Below are 18,665 nucleotides of genomic sequence, written 5' to 3'. Positions count from 1 at the left end.
ATTTGCACTTACACGATGTTTTTAGAAATTGGATTTGGTTTACTTTGCACTTAAGGCCCAGAATCGCAGAAATAAATCCAAATACATAAAACATTCGAGCTAAGACTTATTGATGAAAATGAAAAAAAAAAGAATTATGGTCGCTCGTCATGCGATAATTGGATAACGATTGTCTGAAACGAAGTGATATTTAAACCTCACTCTAGCGGTACATGGTATAAATATTACGGAACCCAGGTTTCAACAATGCGATATTTAAACCTCACTCTAGCGGTACATGGTATAAATATTACGGAACCCAGGTTTCAACAATGCGATATTGAACCCAATAAGTTACTTGGTCAGAAGCCTCATTCAATTCAATTAATGCAAGGCATATTCAAGTTCTTGTAATATACTGTATAACCGCAGCTACTCAATTCACAACTGCAATGTTGATCACTTATTCTTAAATATCTGCTATTGGCGAATGTAACAGATTATTAAAATCTTGGTTTAAATAAATATCCTAAATTTAAAATTGAAGTTCTGAGTTAGGATTTATTTTGATTCGATGTCGCAAAACGTTTCAGCTACATTTGAAGGTAACAACATAGGTTTTATAGTTGCATATTTATATATAAAACATATCCTTGACTATTTACGTATTTACATAAAATACATTAAATAATTTGTACAGTTGCTCAATTAAGATACGTTTCGTTTATTAACATGAAGGATGATGTCCTTCGGTTGTAATAAACCGGCATTCAGGAACTCCATAGGAATCTACAATTACAAAACATTTTTTATTATATTGTAACAATGCGAAGTTCAAGCTGAACTTTACAAAAATGTTTTTGTTCGACCAAAATATTTTATTCAGCATAAACTTTTTTGTGCTAGAGATTTGACGATGAATAGTTTATTTACCTTCGTCTTTTCCGTTGGTGTAAATTCAAACTGGCGCAAAACGTAAAGTAGACAAATCTTGACTTCCATCAAAGCCAATCTCATTGCTATGCAATTTCTTGGACCAGCTCCAAAAGGAAGATAAGTGTACGAATTTGCAATAACGGTTTTACTTTCTCCTAAAAATCTATGATGAAAAAAAAAGATTTTACTCACAATGTTTCACGAGATTATTTAAATTCAATTAATTCCGTAAGAGGAGCAAACACTACAGGAGTAGGGGGCCGCCATTTTAGGTGCCAAGAAGCACCGATAGAGGTAGTGCGAGTTGGCTAGCCTCCAGCGTGTAGTGCCTCTCGGAGCTAGGGAACAACCTACTATGGCGGACCCTTCCGTGTGTATTTAATGGAATTATCTATTGGTAACTTGAATTTCAAGAAAAACTCACCTCTCGGGTTTAAACTCCTCTGGTTCTGGGAAAAATTCCGCATCACGGTGAATAGAATAGGCGGGAATTTCTACTACCATTCCTTTAGGTATCGTCACACCTATGTCCCCCAATTTGCATTCTTTGACGCATGTGCGTTCGAGTCTAAAGTTAAGGTTAAAAATATTTAAAGTATCTTACCATTTAAATTAAGTTTATACACTAAATTAGCCAGAATAACTGATACCTCACTGCTGGTGGTGTTAATCTCAATGCTTCATCAATGGCAGCCCCAATATATTTAGCTTCACTTACAGCCTCAATATCAATTTCTGTCTGTGATTACAAATATACAGTATGTCATCAACCGTCAATTTGTTATGGTTAAGAAAATGTGAATTCTAAGTTCCTAACGTACTCTGTCTTTCCAAATCCTATCCACTTCTTCCAAGGCTTTCTTCTGAGTTTCGGGGTTCGTGGCAAAGTAATAAGTTACGGCTGTTAGGGTGGTAGCCGTTGTGTCGTATCCGGCCAAAAAGAAAATGATGGTTTGGGCCAAAAATTCGTTTTTCGTAAGAGCTATTTATTGAAATTAAAACTGAATTCAATTTTTTATCACTTTCTTTCGGATTTAAAAACGGTATCTTATTGCAATTTGTTTTGGGTTTAAAATTTAAAGAATATTGCTCACGTTTCCTCTTAATGTCATCAACACTGTTAATTTCTTCATTTGTGTCCTTAACTTTTCCATTTGTCTGGGACACTTTGGTTTCGTCACTATTGGTTTCGAGACTCTCCAACATCAGGGACAAGAAATCGTGATGTTCCTAGAAGATAATATCATTTATTTTTTAAATCGTTGTATTTTGCTATGAAAGAACCAAACAATGCGAGAAATTTTTGCTTTTTAACTAATCTTTCAATTTATGGCAAAAATAAATTACCTCCTTTGAATTTTTCCGTTGTTCGACAATAGCTAGCGTTATGTTCTTGAAAAATTCTATTGTGTCGGTTGGAAAAAATGTAATTCCAAGCATTCTTCCAAGTTTAGGGCACAGAACTGTAAAGTATAATTGATTACCCATAGCATTGATTATTTTTGATATCGTCATGAACCGCTAATATGGTTAAATCTTATTAAGGCTAGACTTACGGGCAATAACTAATCGAAAACTTATTTCTGACGAGAAAACCTTTTTGGCATGTTGCACAAATTCGTTTTCGGGATCGTTATGAGAATCCAATTTAGTGCCAAACGCGACGTTAGCAATAACATCTAATGTGTAGTTTCCATAAAGTCTAAAACATAACATTAGTTTGCTTAGAAATACATGATTGCCTAACATTGGATACCGGAAAATATTTGAATATTTACTTTTTGCAATCGACTGGCTCTCCATTTTTCGAGTATTTTTCAAAATTCTCCACTGAAAGCTTTGCGCAGTCGCATACGAGTGAAATCATCTGTTAAAACAATTGTTATAAATTTCTATTTTTAATTCAACCAGGGATATATAATTTTAGAAGTAGGAATGGAGAACAGAATAATCTGGGCGCGCGTCAAAGCCTCAGACCCCCTTCGCCGGGACGGGAGGATATGAATGAAGAGGAGGGTCATAGCGACAGAGGTAAAAAGGAATTACGTATTTTCGCCGTCCCCGTCAGCAACGTCATCAAAACGTAATTTAAATGAGCCAATAAGTTAATTTAAAATTTTCGTTACGTGTTGGGGTGAGGGGCTCTATACTGGGCTATGAGTCGGACTAACCGTTCTCCATTCCTGCTTCTAAAATTACATCTTTGCCTGATTCAACTTTTGAAGATTTTATTTACCTTCTTGAGTTTGCCGGAAGAGAAAGCGGGTGTCATAGTATTTCGTAAATTCCTCCATTGTTCATCTCCCGCCACGACGTTTACCATGTTATCCACCAAGGGATCACCTGATTTCAATTCCTGAGAAATACGAAACACTTAAGACAATCGTGGTTCATTCTAACATCACCGTTAGTAAGACTTACTCTTCTGGATGAAAAACTAGTGAAATCCTTCACAAGGACTTGTTTCACTAATTCCGGTTCTGCTATGTAAATAACTGGTTTATAACCATTGTATGTTCTGTAAACAATTAGTGATGCTATTTAGATTGAAGAAATCTATGTATTCTTGGGAATACATACAGCAAACAATAAATCACGAGAAAATCGTGATAAACCCTGCCATTTGAAACAGGATGACCATTTCACTTACCCCACAACTCTGCCATATTTTCGGTACAGATCTTGGTCTGTTTCGTGCACTTTCTTTATTAAATAGACGAAAAAAATATCTCATCTTATTAAATAATCTAGGTGGACTGATATAACGAAACTCAAGTGGTACACGTGGGAGCTTTACAAAAGGTGGTATCGCCACAAGCGAAATGACATTAGCTAAGTGGTCTCTTTCCATGCTTCTAGTAATATATCTTTTGCGCTAAGCCAAAAATGATCATTGAATTTAATAGGGTAATAATTTGACCCCCTTTTGATTAAAGCACGAAGTCAACTTATTTTCCTTCATAAAATCTCACATCGAACACGATGATAAAGGTTTGTATAATAAGGTTGCGAGACAATTACTTGGGTCAATTATGTTCCAAATATCAACCGGCTCTAAGGGACCTCTTAATTAAAGGGTCTCGAAAGAAGACATCGAACGGTGTGTTAAAATTATTTGAAATACGTCACAGGGAAAACGTGAAGCCATGATCCAAAGACTCCTTATTGAGTAGGACTGGACACCTAGTCCATGTTTCTCGCGTTAATGCAGCGCCACAGTGGTAGTTTTCGAAATAAAACGAACTACCACTCCTCTCCTGGGTCACGTGATTGAGACGGATTTCAAATATTTTTTACCCACTCGCAGGTGCCTTCTTTAAGAAAAGCATTCTAAGTTGTGACCATTGTTTTTCAATGTGGGCTCAAATATGACAATTAATTATTATTACCTTCCCTGTTATGATACCAAAAGTTGTTCCGAAAATGGGAACTGGCGAATCTGACGGAATCGGTTTTCCAACCCAATAGTGGTTTCTTTTGAAATAGATACTGTGGAGAATAGAGCCTGTTAATATTTTTGGAATAACTTGACTATGATAAGCTAACTAGTCACGTGATGGAATTTATATATGTTTTATTGGTTTTATCATTCCCACTCTATTATTAACCGTTTTTTTTTTCGTTTTTGTTTTATTTTACGGGGCTATATTTTCCACTCTATGTTTAATCATTCACATTACAAAGCATAGTGTGTCTGTTACGTTTTCACGGCTAATCCGCTGAACCGATTTTAATCAAATTTGTTATGAAGGTAGCTTGAACCCTATATACTATAAAATACGTATATAATTTGAAATACTACAAAATCTACACGTTTCTTATATCATTTCTATTTAAGTACTAATTACACGCGAGTAAAGTCGCTAGTATGCACACAGGGTGCTTCTTAAAAGGCTGTAAAAAATTAAGGGTGATGATTTTTGGTCGATTTTGAGTCGGAAATGTTCTGTGACAGGTTGGTTTCCCAACTTGTTTTTTATTGCAGATGACATTTTAATCTATAAATTCTATACGCGATTTTTAATCGCAATGATAAAAGAATTAAAAACTTACCAATACGCCCCTATTAAGGCAATAATTGTTCCAATGATAATTCCCGTTAATTCTAAGGTTTCGTACAACGACATGACTGGAATATTTAGTTGAATATTCGAAAATTTACTCTAGCTAATTCGATGCTATTAAAAAAACACAACTCTTCTGCCTAATAACCAGCCCGAGATAAGCACACACTGATTTTAAATTCGTGAAGGTTGCGTAGTTTTATGCATTGAGATAACGTTTTTGTCGATAAGCCGCTAGCGTTTAAAGGAAAAGTGTACTTAACATAACATTATACCCTGAAAGAACGGCCTTTCTCTAAATATAAAAGGAAATATTAAAGGAAATATTTAAAAAATAAACGATTTCTTATTACAAAATAATTAGGATTTAATTAGTCTTAAAAACAATCAAGGACTACTGCGCCATCCGCCATTGGTTTAGTGGCGTCTGCTAGCCTGAACCTCTTACCCCTTAATTACTTCTCTCAGCCTGTGAGAATTCAACCAATACCGTTAGGGGTAAAGGTAGGGTTCGGGCTAGCAGACCCCACTAAACCATTGGCGGATGGCGCAGTAGTCCTCGTTTTTAAGACTAATTAAATTCTAATTATTTTGTAATAAGGGACCTTTTAAAGACTTTTATCTTTTTAGTATTTAAGACTTTTATCTTTTTAGTATTTTTCCTTTTATATTTAGAAAAATGCGGTTCATTTAAGTCATAATGTTATATTGACTACCCCTTTCCTTTAACGGAGGTACGTCATCTGTTAAAAGTGTTGCGCAAACGTTTCAAGCCGTTGCGAAATAGTATTCATTGCCTTATGGTATAATTACAGGCGGCCTACACGTGAAAAAACAAACCGGAATATTTAAAGTGTAATCAAACCATATACGAAAATAAGAGACATATTTTACTTTCATCCTTCAAACTGATGGTTTCTACTAAAACCAATTAACAATTTGAAAGCTTCGGAGTTTTATTTAAACGACTCTAATAAAGTTGACATTATCTTTAATGTTTTCTAAATTTAAAGTAAGTCATATTCTAAACGTACTTATCCTGTCAGTACCACAATATTAGGAAAAAATAATAATAGTGCTATGTTTAGGCCTGCATTCGTTAGGAGGCTATGGTAGAAAGAATAACATGTGTGAAATGTTTGGATTTGAAAAGATCCCGAGATAAATTTTGACAGGATGGCTCAATGTTGTAGACCCTATGTTCTTTGACCCAAAATGAAAACACTCTTTAGTTTATGGCAAGGATGTTTTAGGAAACTTAGTCTCTCCATATTCTTAGTTACATGAATTAATTCTTATTATTAATCCACTTCTATATGTATATTAATTTATCAGTTATTTCATTTTCTACAATAATTTAACCATACTTCATTTAATATTTACTAATGAAAGTTACTAAGGAATTTCACTTATATAATTGGTATATGGCTATCGGTACTTCCTTTATCCTTTCATCCAGTCAGTCTTGCTCTTTGAAGGAAGCTTTACTCGAAAAACAAGCTTAGTTGCGTTGTTTAAAAATAATAAACAAAATTCTATTCAAGGACAAGTTACACATACAATGTATAAATACATAGGTGTTGAATCAGCTTAGAATTAACAGTACATACACTAGAACATCATACCTTTATAAGATATCTTCCATAAGTATTACACTTACTATACCTCGTAATTCTAGAGAATTACTGAGATGTAGTTCGAGAACGACGCATGATTTGATTACACGCGGTTTTGCAGTCCATCTTCCTATTTAGTTTGTACTAAGCCTTCGGCAGCGCCTCACCAGGCGCCGCTTTACCTCGAATCTATGACAAGCTCAGTAACCAGTGACAAACTTATGGATCATATCTCATGAATTTATGGTACATGCACTAATCGTTACAGTTCAGTAATTTTAGACAAAGTGAACTAATAACATCGCCCTGTAATAGAATAATAATATTGAATTATGCTAAAGCATGCAGTTTTTTAATGTGTTTTTACACCCATTATACGTTTTTCATTTTATTTTTTGGACATTGAGGATTTTTTGTTATAATTTTATTCTTGATAAACATAAAAATCTAAAGCGTATTTTAGAAGTAGGAATGGAGAACAGAGTAATGTGGGCGTGCGTCAAAGTCCCGGGCTCCCTTCGGCGGAACGGAGGGGGACGTCTGCAACGACATCAAAACGTAGTTTAAGTGAGCCAATAAAATTATTTGAACTTTTCGTTACGTGTTGGAGGGAAGGGCTTTATATTGGGCTATGAGTCGGACTAAAGTAAATACTAACCGTTCTCCATTCCTACTTCTAAAATTAAATCTATCCCTGATCGCAGTATTTATCAGTTATAAATTTCTACAGATTTAATTTGATCCTCTTGGTATCCTTTGCAAGGTTGATATGGTTGCTGATATTTAATGATTATGTTTATACCATAGTTTTGGAACCAACGAAAGTCTTTTCTTTCAGCAAACGTAGTAGGGGTCTTGAGCTCTCGGGGGTGAGGACTGGGGGAACGCCGAAGGGGGCAGCTCAAAACCAATCACAAGAGAGATCTGATATCAATGATTGGTAGGGGGAGCGGTCGGGTGACTTTATCAAAAAATAAAAAAGTGACTTGGCCGTCGACATCGTTACAGTCCCTTTAACCACGCTTTCAAACTGGATTTACCTATTCCTATATATGCAAATTCCCGCTGCAACCCCCTTTAACTCTCCTTTCGTCATTGGTTTAATTTCAAGCTAACATTAGAAAAACATCTCATGAAGATTAAGCGCAGTCTAGCTCTTACAATGTTGATGTTTTCACTTATGAAGTCCTGGAGACTTACCTTATTATAGGTACTTATGAAAAGATAGCTATATATTTTATTTACAACCTATTCGTGCTCTTCAGGAACAAATACCAATATAAAGTAGAGAATAGGATTAAAGTAAATGGAAAAACGAAACGAGACAATCGGTCAATGTCTATGAAGCAAGAAGTACCGACATTAGATGACACTTCAACGTTTTTCACCAGTGCGTTAATTTTTGGTGGTTCAATACCATTATCTTGTTTACAATCATTAGTTGAGACTGGAGCTGTAGCATTCTGAAAAGTATTTATATCATATAAAATAAGTTAATATAAATCAGAAACACAAAACGATATTAGGGTTCAGTAATGTGTGCATAGTACATTCGCAGTGCACTCTTATAGACAAATCATATTTCTCTCCCTTTCAAAATCACCAATCCCTCTTTGCACTCTCCCTTTAAAAAGACGAACGAATACATCAAACAACATCATTGACATCTTCAGACCAAGTGAAACCATAAGTTTATAAGCTATGTTCCATAAGTATGACACTTCATATACTTCGTAATGCTAGAGACTTACTGAGAGCTAGTTCGAAAACGACAAGCGAGAATACATTTGGTTTTGAAGTTCATCTTCCTATTTAGTTTGTAATAAGCCGTATACAGCGCCTCACCAGGCGTCGCTTTCCGAGAATCTATGACGTTTCATCTACGTCACTTCATGACAAGCTCTCAGTAACCAGTGACTAACTTATGGAACATATCTTATGAACATATGGTGAAACTAATAGCCCAATGCCCATAGTTTAGATGTACACTATGTGCACTCCTTCAGTGCATTACTCACTTGTTCACTGAAACGGGGTGGCCCAGGGTTGTTCCTTACAATTTCAGAGAAGTACTTTTCAACCTGCACTTTTAATCACCTATTTAGATATCGCCCACACATAACATGCGCGAGGTTGACACCAACCCTTTAGACGGTAGTTATCACTTGCGATAACTCGCTTAAAAAGTTAGAGAATTGCCCCCAATATCTCTCTAAGCTTACGACGTTACTTACCGCTTTATTTCTATTCCTAGCTATTAAGTTGGCAAGCGTAAATTCCACTAGGGATAATATCACTAGGACTAGACACCCGAATAGCCAAATGTCCAAAGCGGTCATGTAATTAACCTGAGGCAAGGCATTTCTGGCCGATACAATTTGAGTCGATAGTGTCAATAGAGCCGTAACACCCAGAGTTATTCTGCCAGGTACAGCGTAAACGTCCAGCCAAAATGAAACGAATGATAAACAAACGATGAGCAAACTGGGTATATAAGTGTTAATCAAGCTTGAAGTGATGTAACGAACGAAGATAAATTTGCATCTCAAGTCGGTTGTATTCCCTGTTGAGTTTTGTTAAAATATTTTTAGTATATATACTAATAGCACTTAATAGGAGGGTGAAAATGAAAATCAAGTGAATTTTTATCTAGTCTTCTACCAATTAATTATAAGACCTCCGCATAGTGAGACATCCATGTAATATTTCCGAATGATTTTAAAATTCAAATTAGTTTGAGATTTCATAGATAATTGTAAGATAGCACCACCGACCAATCGCGTAACGCCCTGCCTTTTTATTAACAAAATTCTATGTCGAATGAAGTTTAGCCCAAGATTTCATAAAATTGCCCGCGTTGTGAAAATCATAAAGTAAAGCGTTGATTTTGACCGAAAGAAATCGACACAGTGCGTTTTTAACGTCATACTGTTTCTATTTGCATCTGATATTATTGACCCATTCACAAGGAACTCCAAAATTTGGTCACGAATATGATAAGGGACTTCGATTTCCCTTAAGGTCTTGTTGTGTAAACTTTTAAGATAAACCTGGCTCGATCAATTTTAGCATAAGTGTATAGAACAAAAACAAAAAGTGCACTTCGTTGAAACTTGCTCAGGCTGTGTAATATGAGAAGCCGCCCTTAATCCCAGAAAAGTGTTGACCCCCTCTGCGTCCCCAACCGTGGCATAGGGAACAAGCCGTGAATAGGCTCATAAAATAGCGGATGCTAGCTCAGCATCATGTATTACTTTCTATAAATCTATGACGTCTAAAGTCTCATCCCTGATTGGTTAATTCGTGCAGGTCGGTTGAGAGGAGGGTACTATATTTCTCAGACTACAAGTCGTCTACAGCAAAGGCAGGGAATTGCTAATGAAGTATACTTTTTGTTTTTATATCTATACACTTATGATTTTAGGTTATTATCTAGCCCTCTAAAATGAAAACATGTGTTGAGCTAGAAATTTTTCTCACCAGAAATATAATGTATTTCTTCTTTCTCCGCTATTGGCGGTTCCATAAAGAATTGAGTGTTTTTTACGTATGATCGTAGATAAACACTTGGAGGTTTAACATCACCCTTTGTTTCACCCATCCACCTCAACTTTGCATTCATGTCACGACTGTACACTATGAATTAAAAATATTTGGCAGTTAAAAGACTGCAAAATTGAATCGCAACAACTGGGTAGTTTAGTAGGGTCATAAGCGAATAATCCTCTTTAAATATCCATAATTAGGTCTGTGGTGAAACGTCTCCTGGCCCCTTCTTTTGCGTCAGCTCCTAGGAGAACTCGGTCATCAAAAAAAAAACAAAAAAAAAAAACAAGATATATTTGTTTTCTTTCCCTGGTAACGCAGCTCGTGGCTAAGAGAAGAATATATGTGATTGTGAAATGTTTACTTTGGGGTGACTCTTTTTCTCCCGCTCTATTAAACCTATGCTTTTTACCCGAATCACGAGTAACTTTTCCATACCTTACGCTACTGATGTTTTTACGTTATGAAATAATAACTGGGTAAAAGACGAACCCATGTATAAGGTATAAGGTATCATTCTGTTTTATAGACATTTTGCATGATAAATTACGGAATGAAAACCTCGGCGGTAATCGAGGCTAGATTTTTTTCATCACTTCTCGCGTGTCATACTAAAGTTAAGGTTTTCACGGCGGTAGTGTCTCATATAATTTAATACCAGGTTAGGGTGAGGAGGTTTATAGGGAGCCAGACTAGTGATCTATAGATCACATTTAGACATAGAAACTTAATGGTAGATTATCAATTTATGGTGCGATATAAAGGACACGTTTTAACTCAAAACAAAGATAAATTAAATACTTTTACTTTATCTTTCTGGTACCAAAAGATAATGATTCGGGCTAAGGTAATGTAGCGTTGGATTTCGACTTAGGTAGAAAATAAATAAATATGATTACAAAACTCGAGTTGTAGAGCGCATATTTGCCGGTCCATGGGGTATGCTCTAAAGTCCATGTGACAGTTAACTGTAAGTTGATATCTGCAACATACGAAATGTTTTTCGCAATGATTTCTTAGGGTTATTTAAATATCATTTATACCTGCTGTAGTGATACATATCTCCCGTAGGAAGAATTTTATAAACCCTGTTAGGAATAGTTGAAAGAATTAAGACGGGGTTTTTGCAAAGTAAAAATATGATGTCGGGTTTCCACATGCAGTTTAGAATATCATCCGGGATAGTTTCAGCGTGTTCTAAGTCAATTCCCGTCACGTTGAGTATTTTGTCCCTCCATTTTAGTAGCATAAAGAATTGCAGGCCAAATTGCTATTAATTAATACAAATAGTTGGAAATTACAAAAAAAATGACTGGTGATTTTATATATGTATACCATTCTTTCTTGACTCATATCGTATAAATCCATTATCATCAGAGTCACAAATACTTCCGTTGGTTTATCTATATCGATATTGATAATTGTTAAGCTTGGGCGTTTACCGATGCCATATCGGTATCGGTTCAAGATTAAGCAATATCATCGGCTAATATATTGGTGTCGGTTTCCCTTACGATGGAACTGAATCGGTGTCGGCTAAACTTAGATTGGAACTATATCGGTGTCGGCTTAACTTAGATTGGAATTTTATCGGTGTCGGTTTGCCTTACGATGGGACTATATCGGTGACGGTTTCCTTACGATTAGACAATATCGGTGTCGGTTTCACTTGGATTGAAAATATATTGGTCTTGGTTAGCCTTACGATGGGACTATTTCGGTGTCGGTTTCAATTACGATGAGACTGTATTGGTGTCGGTTACACTTAGATTGGAACTATATCGGTGACGGTTTCCCTTAATTGGAACTATATCAGTGTCGGCTTGCTTTACGATGGGACTATATCAGTGTCGATTAAACTTACGTTTGGAATTAAATATAATAACTTTGTAGTTGGTATCTACCCATCTCCTTTAACTTTTCAATGCAAAATTTGGCATAAACCAAGACCAAACTAACAGTCAGAAACTATACGCTAACCTGTGTTCCAAGGTTTCTTATAGTGCTCATTTTTGACGCAAACGTTCTTGGGCCAACGTTTAGACCAATCAAATTCTTCCGCAGAGCAGAAATGGATAATACCAAAACTAGAATTAAAAATTTATGAACCTCAAATAATACAACGTGTTTCTGAACGGTATATCGGAAATTTAGTGGGATGTTCTTTGAGCGATTTCGAGTCGAAAATGTTATTTGTCATTTTGGCGTCCTTGCCACCGTTTTTAATTTATGTTAAGAGTGTTTTGGGATGACCCTTTAATTAAATTAGAAATCATTGTCCTTCAGTTTCTTAATTAAGGGTCATCCGTAAAAAAACTCAAATCTTAACTAGAAAATTTGGCCCGGACGTCAAAATGTCACAGAACATTTACGACTCAAAATTGCCCTAAATTCTTAAAAGAATTTTCAGGAACACTCTGTATAATGAAATTTTAAAATAAAATAAACTGACCACACCCTTAGTCAATGACACAACACTATAATACTTTATTTAATTACCGAGAGTATTATAATGTTATGACGATATTCATATCGTTAGCCATTTTACGAATCACATAATTTTAGCCAAAAAATATCTTTTGAACCCAACCATAAAGTCAATAATAATGGAATTGATTTCAAGTGAACAAATACTCCTTTAATCAACCCAAGAATTCTTGAAACGAATTGAGGTTATTATAAAAGTATATGTAGGCTATACTTACAAAAATAAATGTACGCAATTTATCCATACTATGTACGTTAACATTTTTAACTATAACTAATGAACCGTGCTGTTTTGCGAAACCGTACGTCTGGAACCGTTTAAAGTAATGCATTTAATTTAAAATTGGCATTGTGCCTGGACATGCCCAGACAGAAAAATCGAAACTATTCTACAAAAATAGCACAAGTCCAAGTCGGTTCGTGCCGTACTTCAAATAGTATGGTTAATATATTATTCCAAAGAAAGACGTCTTTTTCTAGGTAGTTCCAGAAGTGGTATGAGACTAGAAGTGAAGGGCTCTAGCATTGGTAATAGATCCTGGCACTAGTGAACAAATTTGAGGATTTTATGCCGCTTCCCACGTGCTAAAACTAGAGAGAGAAAAATTGGTCGAGTTCCAAAAAACTTTCCTACCCCTTTCCCCTCAACCTAAAGCCGCAGAACACGGACCCGGCTCCTTGAATCTAGTTCGGCCGTCTACCACCGCGAGCGTCTCACGTTTTGGAGGGAAAGATTCTGAAACCGCCACTAGAGGGCCAACCGTTTGTGTTTTATCAAGTCTTTTCACTAATGCCGAGTGAAGAATTTGGTTAGCTCAATACTTCTAGTATCATACCACTTCTGGTAGTTCTTATTAAAGGGGTTTAGCACAGCCATTCAAACCTTGCGTGTTCAAAACCATGAAGGCACAGAAAAAAATACTTTGCAGTTTATATTTGGTAAGGATGTTGAAAAAGATTTTTTTTTATTATTTTGCACACGAATGGTAAATTTGAACTTCCTCAATTACGAAGGTCATTTCTGCCCCTTTCAAGTTCTATTCAAATAATTAATAACCTGGCTTTGAAAAAAAACAGCAAAGTCAGTTACTATGTTAACGCTGGAAAAAGCTCTATTATGATGCATCAGAATAGATGCGGTAAAATTTTGAACATTTTTTAAAACACAAAAATTTGCGATAAGCATTTGAACCTTTTATTTCTTTTATCCAACGACTTTATTTAATTTTCAGCGTACAGTAGTTGTATGGTGTTAAACCAAGCTGCCGATATCGATTAAACAGTTCCTTGCAAAACCATACTACAAAGTTAAACGCTAGAACTTATTGATTTAACAAGGACACCGTGTCATACTGTCAGAAATGTAACTGTACTAAGACCGCTCATAATGAGGAAACACGCAGGTGACACTAGGCGTTCAATAATTGTACGTCCCAGTTCTTCGCAGGAAAGCGTAAAGGCGCCATTGCGGAAACTTAAATGCTTGTATCTTCTTTAGTATTGTAGACAGAAACATGGTTCCAATTGATACGTTCATTATTTTAAACACTCTTTCGATTAAAGAAGAAAACATTCTAGTCCTGTGTACCCCCTTTAAGTTCTTTACAGCTATAGATGTATATATTGAAAGTCTCTTTATGAAATTTATTGATTTTCGGATCAATTTTTGTTTTATCCATGATAAAACAAACTTCAAGTCCTGAGCAGAATTGACCACTATCTATGGCAGTACAGGTATAGCTACAATGAGGACCCATTTAACCTCGACACCACTATGGTTATTTTATATCTTTAAAAACCCCAAATTATAAAGATACATAAATTCCCTTATCTCATAACGGATTAATAATAATCCACCGAATAGCTACGCTGCTGAGCTGTAATATGATCTTTTTTAACGCTTACTAATTTATTGTGTTATGGCTTATTATTCTTAAAGTGCATTTTCATTTAGGATCTAGATTATCGATAAGCCTAATCTTTCATCTAGAAATATTGTTTGACTAAATTACCGCTCCTTTGGGAATTATGGCATATGGCTTAAAAAGATAAACTCAGGAACATATAAAAGGTCTTAATGCGTTTCTTAACACACTTATAACCATGAAGCAATTAGCTCTGTGTCTGTTAGTCGGATACGTGGCTGCGGCCATTATCGCGGGAGATGATGAAAAAGTTGATTACACTGGGTAAGCATTTGTGATGTGAAAATATTGCGTATTACGTTTTATTGCGACAAAAATGCTAGTCAATTGATTGTGCAAAATTCTGATTTATGCACAAGCACAATATCACTGTGTTTCATTTAAATATTTAAACAGTGATAGCGAAGAATTTAGGATTAACCATATGTGTGAGATGTTCAACTTTTGTTCTTAGCTATACTGTACAAACTTTGAGGAATGAGGTGAAATGGAGTTGTAAGCTCTTTGCCTATAGCCTTGCCTCTGTCCCCAATCTATGGCAACAAAATCCTCCCAGCATCCTGAGCGTTTCGGTGATGTCGTGTCAGAGTTTTACTTGAGTTAGTCAGCCACGAACTTACCTAACCCTAGTCTCCCCAAGGTACTATGGGAAACTTTCATTGCCATGCTACCTCTTTTCTCCAAAGTCCAACTGGTGGTAGAATTTAGGGTTTACCATATGAGTGAGGTGTTCTACTTTCGATTTTAGCTATACTGTACTTAAACCAAAGTGATAGGGTAGTTTGCCTCAAATCTGGGGTTTTCTTACCTACTAGCCATAAATGTTTGGTTCAACTGATGAAACGCAATACGCGTGCATATTAACCTAGGGCAGTCGCGTAATTTTGCTAACGTAATAATCTAAAAGCTCCTGATTGGCTGATACATTAAAGAGAAATTAAGAGTCAAATGCGATAGACGTGTTGCGAGGTTTATTTTGGTTTCCCAACTTGTTATATTTACTATGTTTTTTAAACAGATACACAGTTGTAAGAGTTCCTGTCCAGTCGAAGCTGGATGAAGTTTTCTTAAAGGAATTGGAACAAGAATATACCCAGGTACGTGTGTCACACTTGTCTTTGCTATAGTTATCAGTTTACTTAACTGTTTTGTGTTAAATTACAGCTCTCTTTCTGGAATGAGATTTCGGTGAAAAGAGGTTACACTTTGATTCAAGTTCCACCAACGCTCAAACAACTTATTCTATTCATTTTGGAAGAAAATAAGTTCAACCCTGAAGTAACCATTCCCGATTTGCAAAAGTAAGATAGATTTAGAGTGTGCTTATCTTTATTTTACCAAACTGCGTCAGAAACACTAGCGGAAGGTTTTTGCTAATTGAGTTCCTCTAGCCATTAAGCCTGTTAAAAACATAAAGACGCGTAATGTTTTAGCTATATGAATAGACAGTGTGTAGACAAGTGTAACTAGTCATTTGTGAGTGCAATTGAAACCAGCCCTATCTACAACAGATTGAAAAGCTTGTAGACAATGCCAGGAAGTTTAGTTAAATCTTAATACTTAGGCTAATTGACGAGGAAGCGGCAACTACCAAAGCAACTGAACAAGATTTGCTTTACGCTACGAAAGGAAGCGTTGCTAATTTCAACTACGCCAAGTACTACACATTGGAAGACGTAAGTTATACTTATCTGCAATTTGGTACATATATTTAATACATATATATCTATTAGATCTTTCTTTAGTTATAAACTAAAGTAATTTAATCGGTGCTGTGTTTTATTAGATCTACAGTTACTTGGACACAGTTGCTAGCGAATACAGCCAATTGGCCGAAACTGTTGTTATCGGAACCTCCACTGAGAAGAGACAAATTAAAGGAATAAGGGTACAAGAATTTACGATTAATTATTGTTGAAAATAATTTAATTTGATTTTTAACCTTTGTAGATTTCCGCTGCCGCCAAAGGAACTCGTCCAGCTATTTTCATTGAGTGTGGTATTCACGCCAGAGAATGGGTTAGCCCAGCTACCGGTCTTTATATAATTGGACAGGTATTTATAATATAAACTTTTTAACACTTTGTTCAGTTACTTTTTAACTTACTTGTTGATTTAATTTAACCTATAGAAAAATTAGGAAATTATATTTATACGCAACTTGTTTAAACGTATCTTAGAGTTGTTAAAAATACTACAATCTTACTTTATCATAGCTTACCGCTGGATATTCGAACGACACTGTTGTTCGTCAACTACTGAGCAAATACGAGGTTTACATTTTCCCCAGTACCAACCCTGATGGTTACGTGTACACTCATAAATCGGTATTATTCGTGTTTACTTAGTCCAAACTTATCGCTAACACAATCACATTTTAGAACCGAAACTGGAGGAAGACCAGATCCAGAAGTAAGAGACAACCACTCTGCTTCGGCGCTGACGCAAACCGAAACTTGGATACGAATTTCTGCGGTACGATTCACTTAAAACTTGTCTTTATGAAATATATGTAATTAAGAGTATTGATTGATAAATGCAGGAGTGGGAAGTAGTAGCAGCCCTTGCTCAGACACCTACTGCGGTGATGGGCCTTTCTCGGAACCTGAGACTCAAGCTTTGAAAAACATCACCTCCAGCATTGGTTCCCGTCTCAAGATTTATTTCAGCATTCATAGTTTCTCCCAATTGTGGATGTATCCTTACGGATATACTAAAGCCTTACCTCCAAATGCTGCCGAATTGGTAAGCCATCAAAACTAATTGGGGAAATTTAGAGGACCAAGAAAATGCGTTGATATCCCTTTAAAATTTTAACAAAAACAACACGACGTCCTACGCTTGTACATAAACCGTGATTTGTTTCAAATCACGTGCTGTATTGCGATTTGCGACCCATTTTAGTCATAGGCGCATGTTTAGATAAAATATAACGTCAACGAAACGTTTCATGTGTAGATGTGACAAAGTTATCTTAGTCCCCAAGAAAAAAATAGAAGGGACATGGGATACTTAGAGGTGTGTGAGAAGCTTGTATCAAATTTCTTAATCTACGGCACCATTGCCTAAGCGTAGGAAGCCTAATAGTGTTCCCGCCTACACTTCAAACTTTCATCATCCAGAAGTCTCGAATTTAACTCTTTTTTGCAATACATTCTCTTGTAACTTGACTTAATAAAAGGGGTTATGGAGGGGTTATTTATTTCAAATCGATGTAAAAAAACAACACTGTAACCTCTATTGATTTTGTTCTATCCTTGCACCTTCAGGACCGAATTTCACGTATTGGTACCACTGCATTGAAGGCTGTGCACGGAAAAACTTATAGATATGGGCCAATTGCCACAGCTATCTGTAAGATTTGATCTATTGCAGCTTTGATTTCAGCCAATGATGTATAGTAATTTCACACTGAGCGATTTCTTTTGTAGATCAAGCCAGCGGTTCAACTGTTGACTGGGTTTACGATACTTTGAAAACCAAGTACGCTTTCGCTCTTGAACTCAGAGACACTGGAGTTTTTGGATTTATGTTACCAGCTGGTCAAATATTGCCAACGGCCCGCGAAACCTGGGCTGGCATTAAGGCCGCTGTTCAAGCTATCTATTAAGATAATAAAATGCTCAATTTAATTAAAGAACAAAGTGTCATCTCTTAATCTTCAGTCAGAAGGGAATAATCAGAGAAGGATGACAGTTGATATCTCCATGCTTTATGGCTGTAAAAAGACTAATTTAGAATAGTGATATAGTATCAAGCTTTCATATTGTAGCAGACATAATCTAGGGACTATTTTCACGCTGTGTAGTTGCCCGAATTATCAGTGTATTTTTGAGGTTAGTCGGACTGTCGGACTCATGTTACCATGCAGGAAACGTATTTTCTATTATTCCCTTCTGCTTCAGTTTTTAGAATCCGAGTGACGATGACGTCACGGAGAGGTATTACAATGCATATGTCTGTGTGTGTGTGTCTGTCACAGTGTCACCACGTCCGCATTTGGCAAATCGGAGCAAAGGTGTTCGCAGAAAGCAACATTGGCTTCCAATGGCAATGCTTCCACCAAAGTTTCACGAAATTGCGAGTTTTCTCATCATTTATTGTTAATAAAT

At 36.0% G+C, this 18,665-nt stretch overlaps 4 protein-coding genes across 4 annotated transcripts; 1 reads left to right on the top strand and 3 right to left on the bottom strand.

Moving 5' to 3' along the window:
- Positions 1-513: 513 nt before the first annotated feature.
- LOC149588214 (cytochrome P450 3A41-like) lies at positions 514-5,157 on the bottom strand. Its single transcript, XM_089862918.1, has 14 exons — positions 4,969-5,157; positions 4,305-4,404; positions 3,566-3,618; positions 3,337-3,433; positions 3,152-3,271; positions 2,694-2,782; positions 2,472-2,617; positions 2,263-2,378; positions 2,010-2,145; positions 1,737-1,897; positions 1,566-1,654; positions 1,340-1,483; positions 913-1,078; positions 514-768 (listed from the first exon to the last, which is right to left on the bottom strand). The coding sequence occupies exons 1-14, from the start codon at positions 5,040-5,042 to the stop codon at positions 688-690; spliced, it is 1,572 nt and encodes a 523-aa protein (XP_089719044.1). The 5' UTR covers positions 5,043-5,157; the 3' UTR covers positions 514-687.
- A 2,712-nt stretch (positions 5,158-7,869) lies between these two features.
- Positions 7,870-10,291, bottom strand: LOC149588213 (glycine receptor subunit alphaZ1-like). Its single transcript, XM_089863044.1, has 3 exons — positions 10,076-10,291; positions 8,830-9,158; positions 7,870-8,676 (listed from the first exon to the last, which is right to left on the bottom strand). Exons 1-3 carry the CDS (start codon positions 10,215-10,217, stop codon positions 8,584-8,586), a joined length of 564 nt encoding a protein of 187 aa, XP_089719170.1. The 5' UTR covers positions 10,218-10,291; the 3' UTR covers positions 7,870-8,583.
- Positions 10,292-10,834: 543 nt separating this feature from the next.
- LOC149588212 (gamma-aminobutyric acid receptor subunit beta-1-like) lies at positions 10,835-13,109 on the bottom strand. Its single transcript, XM_089863063.1, has 5 exons — positions 12,847-13,109; positions 12,122-12,228; positions 11,477-11,544; positions 11,185-11,411; positions 10,835-11,123 (listed from the first exon to the last, which is right to left on the bottom strand). The coding sequence occupies exons 1-5, from the start codon at positions 12,888-12,890 to the stop codon at positions 11,012-11,014; spliced, it is 558 nt and encodes a 185-aa protein (XP_089719189.1). The 5' UTR covers positions 12,891-13,109; the 3' UTR covers positions 10,835-11,011.
- Positions 13,110-14,498: 1,389 nt separating this feature from the next.
- Positions 14,499-18,352, top strand: LOC149588211 (carboxypeptidase B-like). The gene is made up of 11 exons (XM_089862919.1): positions 14,499-14,817; positions 15,572-15,650; positions 15,718-15,854; positions 16,118-16,229; positions 16,340-16,441; positions 16,504-16,608; positions 16,770-16,880; positions 16,935-17,028; positions 17,096-17,298; positions 17,823-17,907; positions 17,985-18,352. The coding sequence occupies exons 1-11, from the start codon at positions 14,732-14,734 to the stop codon at positions 18,161-18,163; spliced, it is 1,293 nt and encodes a 430-aa protein (XP_089719045.1). The 5' UTR covers positions 14,499-14,731; the 3' UTR covers positions 18,164-18,352.
- The last annotated feature ends 313 nt before the right edge of the window (positions 18,353-18,665 follow it).

This window comes from Phalangium opilio, unplaced genomic scaffold, assembly GCF_054372755.1.
Source record: "Phalangium opilio isolate 3A_F unplaced genomic scaffold, DU_Popi_V2 ptg000662l_1, whole genome shotgun sequence".
Lineage (NCBI taxonomy): Eukaryota > Metazoa > Arthropoda > Arachnida > Opiliones > Phalangiidae > Phalangium > Phalangium opilio.
Note: the sequence above shows the minus strand (reverse complement) of the source record. Positions and strands in the feature narration are given on the sequence as shown.